The following is an 11,669-nucleotide window of genomic DNA, read 5'->3' as shown; positions in this document are numbered from 1 at the left end:
CTCCTTGGAGGCCAGGATGGCTAAGCTTCGTCTCTCATACAGCAGCATAAGGCATACAAAACCAACAAAATGGCACAAGTAAGGTACTTCTTATTAGTAATTTCAGTGAATATAAATGGACGAAATGCTATCTACTCTAAAGGCAGAGAGTGGCTGAATGGATTAATAAAACATGCTCCACCTATATATTGTTTACAAGAGACACACCTTAATCCCAAGGACTCAAATAAATTAGAAGTGAAAGGATAAAAACAAATACCCCATGTAAATAATATTCAAAAGAGAGCTGGAGTGACAATTTTACTATCAGACAAAATAGACTTTAAGCCAAAATTTGTCAAAAGGGATAAAGGAACATTATTGTTGTTGTTGTTAAGTGCCGCCAAATCGGTTCCAACCCATAATGATCCTGTATAGGGTTTCCAAAGAGCAGCTGGTGAGCTTGAACAGCCAACCTAGAGGTTCAAACTGACTGTGCAGTCCACTGCATTAACCCACAGTGCCACACCAGGACTCCATACAGTACCGTTGTTGTTGTTGTTATATGCTGTGGAATCAGTTCTGACTCATAGTGACCCTGTACAGGGTTTCCGAGGCTGTAAATCTTTACGGGAGCAGAAAGCTTCATCTTTCTCCCGCGGAACAGCTGGTAGTTTTGAACCGCTGACCTTGCAGTTCACAGCCTGATTCGTAACCACTATGCTACCAGAGCTCCTTATGTAGTACTGTAAGGGTCAATTAATCAAGAAGATTTAACAATCATAAATATATATGCACCCAACATCGGGTACCTAAACATATAAAGAAAAATGTATGCATGTGTAAAGCAAACACTGATGAAATTGAAGGGAAACATACATGGTGCTACAATAAGTCTTTGATTGTGTGGATCATGACAAACTGTGGATAATTATGAGAAAGATGGGGATTCCAGTACACTTAATGGTTCTCATGAGGAACCCCCACATAGGGCGAGAAGCAGTTGTTCATACAGAATAAGCAGGTACTGAAAGGTTTAAATTCAGGAAAGGTATGTGCTAGGTTTATATCCTTTAACCATACTTACTCAATCTGTATGCTGAAAAACTAACCCAAGAAGATGGATTATATAAAGAAGAGCATGGCTTCAGAACTGCAGGACAACTCATTAAGAGTCTATATTACACAGCTGATATAACCTCGCTTGCTGAAGTGAACAGGACTTAAAATACTTACTGATGAAGATCAAAGACTACAGCCTTGGGTATGGATTGCACCTCAATGTAAAGAGAACAAAAATCCTCATAAACTGGACCAATAAATATCATGATAAATGGAGAAAATCTTAAAGCTGTCGAAGATTTCTTTTTTGGGGATTCCCCAATTAATACTCATGGAAGCAGCAGTCAAGATATCAAATGATGTATTGCATTAGACAAATCTGCTACACAAGACCTCTTTAAAGTGTTCAAGAGTAAAGATGTCACTTTTAGGACTAAAGTGTACCTAACCCAAGCCATGGTATTTTCAATTGCCTTATATGCATGTGAAAGTTAAACAATGAATAAGGAAGAACGTAGAAGAATGGATGCATTTGAATTATGGTGTTGGTGAAGAATATTCAAAGTATATGCCAGAAGAAGAAACAAATGTGTGTTGGAAGAAGTATAGGCAGAATGCTCCTTAGAAGTCCAAATGGCAAGACTTCATCTCACATACTTCGGACATACTCTCAGGAAGGACCTGGCCCTGGAGGACATCATGCTTAGTAAAGTGGAAGGTCTCAGAAATAGAGGAAGACCCCTAATAAGATGGATTGGCAAAGTGACAGCAGCAATGGGTTCAAGTGTAATAATGTTCAGTTCTTTGTGCATAAGGTTGCTATGAGTCAGAGGTGACTCAACAACACCTAACAACAGTAACAATAATAGTTGAAGACTTTAATACATCACTTTCAACAATGAACAGAACATCAGAAAGAAGCTCAACAAGAAAACAAAGGACATGAATGATGCTATAGACCAACTAGACTTAACAGATACACATAGAACACTCCAATGACTCGACAGCAACTGACAAAAACAACATAGGCCAATATCTCTTATGAATGCTGTTTTTGTTGTTGTTGTTAAGTGCCGTTGAGTCTATTCCAACCCACAGCGACCCTGTATAAGGTTTCCAAGGAGCAGCTGGTGAGCTTGAACCACCAACCTTGCAGTTCAAACGACTTTGCAGTCTGACGCATTAGCCCACAGTGCCACACCAGGACTCCTCTCTTATGAATAGAGATGCAAAAATCCTCAACAGAATTCTAATGAACAGAATCCAGTAGTCATACATCATTACTGTGTGGGATTTATATCAGAAATTCAAGGATGGTTCAACATTGCAAAAGCAGTAAATAAATAGAAGCAATTAACATACTACATCAGTAGAACACAGGGAAAGGACCACATGATCAGCTCTATGGATGTAAAAACAACAACAACAACAACAAAAAACCTTTTGATGAAACCCAACACCCTTTCTAGATGAAAACTCCAAAGAAGACTGGAATAGAAGGGGAATTCCTCACTATGATTCAGAGCATATATGAAAAGCCAACTGCTAACATCCTTAAAGGAGAAAGATTTCCCCTTAAAATCAAGAATAAAACAATGCCCACTCTGGCCACTTCTATTTAATACTAGATTAGAAGTCCTAGTCAGAGCAACAAGGCAAGGAAAAAAAAAACAAAAAAAAAACCAGTTTGGAAAAGAAGATGTAAAATTATCTCTATTTGCACATGATATGATTTTATAAGTAGAAAATCCCAAAGAATCCTTAGCAAAACCTCTAGAGCTAACCAAGGACTTTAGCAAGGTTTCAGGGTACAAGTTCACCAAACAAAAATCAGTTGGGTTTCTATATATCAGCAATGAGAAATTTGAAAGGGAAGTTGAAAAACGATTCCATTTACAATAATAGCATCTAAGAGATACCAAGGACTACATCTTATCAGAGACTTGAAAGATTCCTATAATGAAAACTATAAAACACGGTTGGAAGAGATTAAATACAACTTAAATAAATGGGAAAATGTTCCATGGATTGGAAGACTTAATATTAAACTGTCAATACTACCTGTAGTGTGGTGAATTACTTAATATGACCTTTCTAGCCATAGGAAAGGCACTTAACAACAAGAAAGTCATAGTCAGGGGTCCTGGTGTAGCTCTGTAAGATAAGTATTGGACCACAAGGCCGACTTGAACTGAAAGGTCAGCGGTTCAAACTCACCAGCTACTCCTTGGAAATGCTGTAGAAGGTGTGTGTGAGCTACAGCACCTAACAAGTCACGTCCTCCATTTTGGGATTCCTACCATCTAGGCCTGTGGTTACAGTTCCATTTTGGAGTGAGTTTGTCTGTTATGTTAATAAGACAGGATTAATGTGGCATGCTTGTTATTGTTGTTGTTGTGTGCCTTGGAGTCGGTTCTGACTCATAGCGACCCTGTACAGGGTTTCTGAGGCTATAAATCTTTATGGGAACAGAAAGCCTCATCTTTCTCCCGTGGAACAGCTGGTAGTTTCCAACTGCTGACCCTAAGGTTAGCAGCCTGATTCGTAACCACTACGCTACCAGAGTTCCTAATGAGACATGTAGCCACACTTTACCTTACTAGATGGTGTGACTCAAGTCACCACCCTTAGTTTCCTTGAAGGTATGGGCTGCAAATGAGCTGCCGTTGTTGATATCCATAATAAAACAAGAACTAACTGTCTATTTTAAGCTGTTCTCTTATTAGGCAAACCTCAAGCTTCCTGCTTAATTAAGAAAAGAAGTAGGCTGGAGTCAAAGAACTGGCTGAAGCCAGATGTGGCCCACCTAACATGCACAGTAATGTCCAATGTGCCCTCGATCTGATACTTTGATATCATGAAGCTGAAAATACACTTCCATCAATAACTGGGACGTAACTCAAATGCCATCTTTGCGACCCCATTTCCTATTATGGCTGTCACTGCGCCAATCCATCTCATTGGGGGTCTTCTTTTTCGGCTGATCCTCCACTTTACCAAGCATGATGTATCCCAGAAATTGGCCCCTCTTGATAATATGTTTGAAGTATGAGAGATGAAGTCTGGCCATCTTGGTTTCTAAGGAGCATTCTGGCTGTACTTCCTCTAACACAGGTTCGTTTGTTCTTTAGGCAGTCTATGATACTTTTAATGTGCTCTTCCAATACCAAAAATAAAATGCATCAATTTTTCTATGGTCTTCTTTTCTGTATAAAAGCTTTGATCTTTGTCAATGCCTTTAGTGCACTATGATCTTCTTCCTTCCATACCATTGTTGCTTGTTCGTATGCTACCTCTTGAATCGATTGAACATAGACCATTTCTTTTTGGTACAGGAAGGATTCTGTATATTCCTTCCATCTTTCCTTGATGCTTTTGGCATCATTCAATATTTTGCTCATTGTTGTTGTTGTTAAGTACCGTCAAGTCAATTCAGACCCATAGCAACCCTGTATAGGGTTTCCAAGGAGCAGCTGGTGAGCTTGAACCACCGATCTTGCAGTTCAAACAACTTTGCAGTCTGATGCATTAGTCCACAGCACCGCACCAGGACTCCTAGAACCCTTCAATATTGCAAGTTGAAGCTTGAATTTCTTCTTCAGTTCCTTCAGTTTGAGAAATACTGAGTGTGTTCTTCCCTTTTATGTTTCTAACTGCAGGTCTCTGCACATTTTTTTATAATACTTGACTTTGTCTTCTAGAGCTGCTCTTTGAAATTTTGATTCAGCTCTTTCATCTCCTCATTTCTTCCACTTCCTTTATTTAGCATTGCAGCGTCTCTTGTGACATCCATTTTGGTCTTTTTCTTCTTTCTTATCATTTTAATGTTCTTTTGCTTTCTTCCTGTATGATGTTTTTGATGTCACCCCACAACTCTTCTGGTCCTCCGTCATTAGTGTCTATTTCATTAATTCTGTTATTGAGATAGTTTATAAATTCTTGTGGGATATGTTCAAGGTCATATGTTGGCTCTTGTGGACTTGTTTTCATGTTTTTCAGCTTCAGTCTGAACTTGCATAAGAGCAATTGATGGTCTGTTCCACACTCTTCCCTTTCCCTTGTTTTGACTGGAATGTTTCCACTGTCTCTCTCCTCAGGAATAGTCAATTTGATCTCTTTGTATCCCACCTGGTGAGGTCCACATGTATAGTCATCTTTTACGTTGGTCTCAAAAAGGTATTTGCAAAGAAGAAGTAATAGGTCTTGCAAAATTCTATCATGCAATCTCCAGCATTGTGTCTTTCACCAAGGCCACATTTTCCAACAACTGATTTCCAACCATTTCATTCCAATCGCTATTAATTATCAATATTGCCTTATTGCATGTTTGATCAATTTTCAACCTTTTCATTACAATCGCTGTTAATTATCAATATCTCCTTATTGCATGTTTGATCAATTTCAGTCTGGAGAAGTTGATAGACTTCTTCAACTTCATCATAACTGGCTTTAGTGGTTGGTACATAAACTAGTTGTATTAATTGGTTTTCCTTGTAGGCATATGGATATTATTTTATCACAGTCAGCATACTTCAAGATAGATTTGAAATGTTCTTTTTGATGGTGAATGCAGTGCCATTCCTTTCCAATTTGTCATTCCTAACATAGTAAATAAACCATGTGCTTCTCAAATTCAAAATGGCCAATAACATACTAGTTCAGCTCACTAATGCCTAGGATATCGATGTTTATGCATTCTATTTCAGTACTGACAACATCTAATTTTCCTAGATTCATACTTTGTACATTCCATGTTTCAATTATTAATGGATGTTTACAGCTGCTTTTTCTTATTTTGAGTTGTACCCCATTAGCAAATGAAGGTCTTAAAGGCTTTACTCCATTCACTTTACTTCATCATGGTCAACTCTACTTGGATGAGGTAACTCTTCCCTAGTGGTATTTTGAGTGCCTTCCAACCTGAAGGACCCATCTTCTGACACTCTATCTGATAATATTCTGGTGTTCTTCATCATGCTTCAATATTTAATATTCTGGTGCTCTATGATAGTGTTTCACTGCTATGCATAAGGTTTTCATGGACTACATATTTGGAAGTATCCGTCTTTCCTTCTTCCTAGTCTGTCTTAGTCTGGAAGCTCATCTGAAACCTATCCACCATAGGTGACCCTACTAGTATTTAAGTTATACCAGTGGCATAGCTTCTAGAATCACAGCAACATATAAGCCACCACAGTATGGCTAACTGACAGATGAGTGGTGGTACTGCCCTAGAAGTACCTAGTAAAAGACCTCTGGCCCAGGACTCAGGGAGCCATCTTGGCAAGGTGAATCCTGGTGTGCTCCTTTGCTTGTCAATCAAGTAAGTGGTTTCTGCCATTCTTTGTGTCTGTAGCCTCACCAAGCAAGATCGGAGAAACTGTGATAACACTTTGGCAAAGTTTGTTCTCTTGTTCTGGATCTTGACCTGAATCATCAGTCAAATGCCTGACCTTACCTGCCAGCTTCCACAGCTTTGTGAGTCTACTCCACAGCCCCTCATTTGAGCTGACTTGTTCATCAGTGTCTGCAACCATGTGAGTGAGGAGAACCTCCCAACTGATGCCTAAACTATGGATTTGGGACATGCCCGCCTCCACAACTGTGTGAGTCATTTCCTGTATGGTTCATTAGTCCCGTGAGACATGGGAGAATACTGAAGGAAGGAGGAGCCGTTGGTATCAGAGAGGATGGAGTATAGCATTTTGGAAGAGTTAGACCTTGGGGCATCTTTAACCTCTCTACCTCACAGGCCTTGTGCTGATCCTTCTAAAACCTATTATTCATGCACTACACAAAGTGATCCACAGATTCAATGCCATCCAGATTAAAATTTCAGGATTTTAAATTAAAAACAGCCTCTTTACAGAAATAGAAAAACCTATCCTGAACTTTATAGGCCCCAATAACTAAAATAAGACTGAATATAGCCACAGCCACTGGTGTCACTGCCGGCCTGGGGTGCCAGTGCCTCCGGAGGAATTGCTCCCGAAAGGAGACATCAAGAACACAGAGGAGGATCTGGAAGAGGATGACGATGAGGAGCTAGATGAGACCCTGTGGGAGAGATGCCGGGGTCTGACGGAGGTGGTCCTGGAGAGGGTCCGGTCAGCGTCTGGAGCCACTGTTAATCTCTCCTTTTTTGTGGCTCAGAAAATGTACAGGTTTTCCAGGGCAGCCTTATGGATTGGGACCACTTCCTTTATGATCCTGGTTCTTCCTGTTGTCTTTGAGATGGAGAAGTTGCAAAGGGAGCAACAGCAGCAGATACTTCCAGAGTCCAACACAGGATTGTCAGGAGGAATGCCAGGGGCTCTACCTTCATTTCCTGGAAAAATCTAGATTACTGATGTTTTTTGAACTGCTTTGGTGGGAGAAGTTTGATATTCAATAGTGTTTGAACCGCTGATTATTGCACATTGATCTAAAATTGCTGGGGAGAATTCTTCCTCCTTTGTCTAACTCCCAGCTCACACCTAATCCTCCCCTCCATCCTGACATTGATTGCCTTCACTCTGACATCAGAGTGCTGCAGTGCAGATGGTTATTCACTACCCATGCCCCTCCCTAAACTGTCCTCATTGTTCTAGAAGACCACCCCCCCTCCATTGTGGAGTTGTGAGGTGGGAACTGGTACCAGTAAGAAGGATGTACCCCTGATGACCGTTAATAACTTGTTTATGTTTCAGAATGGAGCTGTTGGGAGGGATGCACACAGTATGAAACATGAAGTGCAGCCCAGCTGTACTGTAAAGCAGGCACTGTGCACTCTGGTGTGTGCTGGGAGGGGTGTGGGGGTGGGAGCGGTGGCAGCCGGGGCCACAGGGTGCAGATTGAGGGACAGAGAATCTCGGTTCCTCTGTGCATTTTGGCTGTTAAACCTGTGTGTGTAAGTAAAACACAGTCCCTGCTCCCTTTTTGTATTTAAATATTAGAAATTATTTCAACTCAAAGTATATGTTTGTGAGACAAACCACAACGTTGCTTAAGCCAGCAACTGCCATTTTTGGCTCTTTAGACGAAGACCTAGACTTCTTCCTCTCTCACTTCTTCTTACCCAAGCCAGCAACACCAACTTAACGTGACTGGCCCCTGTGGCCCAAGTTAGTGAGAATTCCAAAATTCAATGTTTTCAAGGAAATTAAAAAAAAATCCAAATAGTACAGAAAGACAAGAACCAACTAGGTGTCCTTTCACTTTCAGATTTTAAAATACACTGCACAGACACGGGAATCACAACTGTCTAGTACTGATGTAACAACAGACACATAGACCCATGGAATTGCATTGAGAGTTCAGAAATACACCCACACTTCTAATGTCAGCTGATTTTTGACAAGAGTGCGAAGTATATTAAATGGCAAAAGAAATCTATCTCTTCAATAAATGGTGTTAGGAAAATTGTATCTCCACAGGCAGAAAGATGAAACAGGATGCATATCTCACACCATACACAAAAACAAATTCAATATGGATTAAGGGCTAAATGTACAAACTAAAACCATAAAATTCTTAAAAGAACAAGCAGGCCAACACTGTCAGTCCCAGCTTTCAACAATGGATGATCTAATATAATCACAAAAGCACAAACAATAAACGAGAAAATAAATGGGACCACGTAAACATAAAAACACTTTTTTGTCATCAAAAGACTTTACCAGTGGTTGGCTCACACTTTGCATGGGATGAAGCTTCAGTTGCTGTTTGACTATGTTGCCTCTCTTTCATGTCTGTCCTCAGAAGAGCATGCACCTAGACTGGCTGACCTCTAGTCCTCCTCCACTAGGTAGCCAGAGAGTCAGTTAGAGCGATATAAATTGGCCCTGGAAAAAAGGAAGACTTTCTCCCCTCTTTCTATGAGCCAGTACTTTGAACCCATGGAAGATACAGAAGTAAAGAATGAAACTGGCAATTTTACTTTTCTGTTTGCAAGAATGAATCAGAGGGCCCGGTCCTATTCCTTCTGCATTATTGTTGTGTGCTATTGAGTCAGTTCCCTATTCATAGCAACCCTGTATAAAATTTCCAAGGGTGTAAATCTTTGTGGGAGCCACGGAGCAACCGCCAATCTTGTGGTTCACAATCCAGTGCTTGTCCTACAGAGTCATGATGCTTTTCTCCTTCTGCATGGGGAGGCCACTCTGCCCTTTCCAGGGCTGTGTTCCTAAGAGCAGCATGGAAACCACATGGAAACCATCATCAAGCTCTTGTCCCAGGAACTATACTCAGCTTCTACAGCAGCAAGGTGCCACAGCTATGAACTGTGCCTTTAGGCTTCACGTTTTGTTTGGTATGCTTTGGTAGGTGATTTTAGGGGTCTGGGAACACTCAAAATGTTTTCCCACATAAATGAATGGCAATGGCTTTTTTCCCTTATTGTAGCCTACACATGAAGATGGTCCATGAATATTTGGAACTGTTTTCTTCTTTTTTAAAACAATTTCATATATGTTAATGGTGTTTGGAACTATGAGGAAGGAGACAATATTTGGTTGATGGCATTCTGGTCTACAGTAGAGGACGTGTCTATGTGAATGCTGCTACTTGTCAGTCTTCCTGATAGCCTTACCCTGGGGAGTAAGCCCATGTACAAAGGGAGATACTGCTCAGGAAGAAACCGGCAACAGCCATGTCCAGCATGAAGTTATCACGTCATCTTGTGTTTCTATATATACTTCTTCTATCTACTAGGGAATCTAAGGCACAGAAAGTGGGAGGAAGTGGGCATGCAGAACTAGATACCTGGAGCCAGGTGGCTGTGCAGTTTAGGAAGGCCCCAAATATATTATTACCTTGTTCTTGACCATGAGAATTAGTGGGATTCACCATCCAGGTACCTCTTGTCTCTGAGAACAGAAATCATGTCTTATTCCTTGTTATTTCCCAAATAGCTAAAATCGTTGTTGAGATAAAGACATTTATTCAGTTTTTAAATGGCCAAATCATTTGGCCACTATTTTGTTTCCTTTCTCTTACTTTACAATATAGGGTATGAATTTCCAATAATAATGAGGTGTTTTCATATTTCTGGACCAATGTTAGTCTATAGAACTATAATGCAAACCACATATATCATTTAAATTTTTCTGATAATCACATTAAATAGATAAAAAGAAACAGGTCAAGTTCAATTAATAATATTTTTAATCTAACCCAATATATGTCAAATACTATCATTTCAACAGGTAGCAAATATAAAGAATTGTTATTGAGATCTTTTATATTCTTTTTCATAGTAAGTTGATAACAAATATAGGATATTTGAAATTCAATGTGTATTCTATACTTATACCATTTGTCAGTGTGGTCTAGCCACACAAGTGTTTATTATCACAACTCTGTATATTATATTTTTACTTAACTTGATTGTGAGCTCTTTGGAAGTAAAAGCGACTAGGTCTTATTTATGCTGGTTATAAAATATATGCTCAAGAAATGCTTTTTGATTGAATGGCAGTGGTGGTGGTTGTGTGCCACCGAGTCAATTCTGAATCATAGAAACCCTGTAAAGGTTTTCTGAGACTATGAATCTTTATGGGAGCAAAAAGCCTCATCTTTTTCTTGTGGAGTGACTGGTAGATTCGAACTATTGATCTTGCTAATGTTTAGCAGTCCAGCTCATAATCTACTATGCCTCCAGGGCTCCTTATGAATAACAGTTATTGTTGATGTTATTGTCAAGTATGTTCTAGTTCAGTTCTGACCCATAGCGACCCTGTATAGAATTTCCAAGGAGTGGCTGGTGACCTTGTAGTCCAGCGTATTTACCCATATTGCCACACCAGGACTCTGTTGTTAAGTATGTCAACTCGGTTCCGACTCGTAGTGACCCTTATAAGCAACAGTGGTGGTGGTAGTTATGTGTCGTGGAGTTGTTCCAACTCATAGCGACCCTGTACAGGATTTCTAAGGCTGTAAATCTTTATGGGAGCAGAAAGCCTCATCTTTCTCCTGCAGAACAGCTGGTAGTTTCGAACTTAAAGTTCCCAGCCCGGTTCGTAACTACTACGCTAACAGAACTACTATAAATAACAGTAGCAAAACCTTATTCTTAATGTAGCAGCTCTAGTAATAAATGTACCCAGTTGCCCTGAACAGTCACATGAGGGTCAGAGCCACCAGAAATGACTTATGTGCCTTAACTTGGCTGGCTCTACTCGAAGCTCACACACCATTCCTGGTTAGCTAACACACTAGAGACTTGGACTGGGGTGTGTCATCATCATGACCTGTCCCATTGATACAATTACACTGTAACTTTTTGGAGATAGTGAAGTCAGGTTCTGCCCCATAAGAAATTTAACAAAAAAGTAGTCTGTGGACAAGGAATACTTGAATTTACAAAATTTTGAAACTACAAAAAAAAAAAAAAAAAAAAAGGAAACTACATATGTAGTAGGCCAGAGGTATCCCCACTAAAATTTTTTTGACTTTTTAATTCAGCTCTTGCAGTACTCCAATGCAAATTCAGAGATAATATCACCTATTTGAGCATCCAGGGTACTTAGAGGTAAAGGACCTAGGAAGGGCTAGGAAAATGAACCAGGAGGAAGGCAATGTGGCTCCAGTTCTGATTTTTACCAGTACTTGTTATATGGCCTTGAACAAGCTACTTAAGGTCTTGTTGT

At 39.9% G+C, this 11,669-nt stretch overlaps 1 protein-coding gene across 1 annotated transcript in view; it reads left to right on the top strand.

Annotated features, from left to right (window-relative positions):
• LOC102822577 (mitochondrial import receptor subunit TOM22 homolog) overlaps nucleotides 1-7,383 on the top strand; it is a 66,414-nt gene extending 59,031 nt beyond the window's left edge. The window contains exon 3 of the mRNA XM_006864642.1: nucleotides 6,961-7,383. Within this exon, the coding sequence (XP_006864704.1) occupies nucleotides 6,961-7,383 (423 nt within the window). The remainder of the gene's footprint in view (nucleotides 1-6,960) is intronic.
• The last annotated feature ends 4,286 nt before the right edge of the window (nucleotides 7,384-11,669 follow it).

The sequence above is a fragment of the Chrysochloris asiatica genome, unplaced genomic scaffold (assembly GCF_000296735.1).
Source record: "Chrysochloris asiatica unplaced genomic scaffold, ChrAsi1.0 scaffold00067, whole genome shotgun sequence".
NCBI classification, from domain to species: Eukaryota; Metazoa; Chordata; class Mammalia; order Afrosoricida; family Chrysochloridae; genus Chrysochloris; species Chrysochloris asiatica.
The sequence above is the reverse complement of the archived record's forward strand: the minus strand, read 5'-3'. Positions and strand labels throughout refer to the sequence as shown.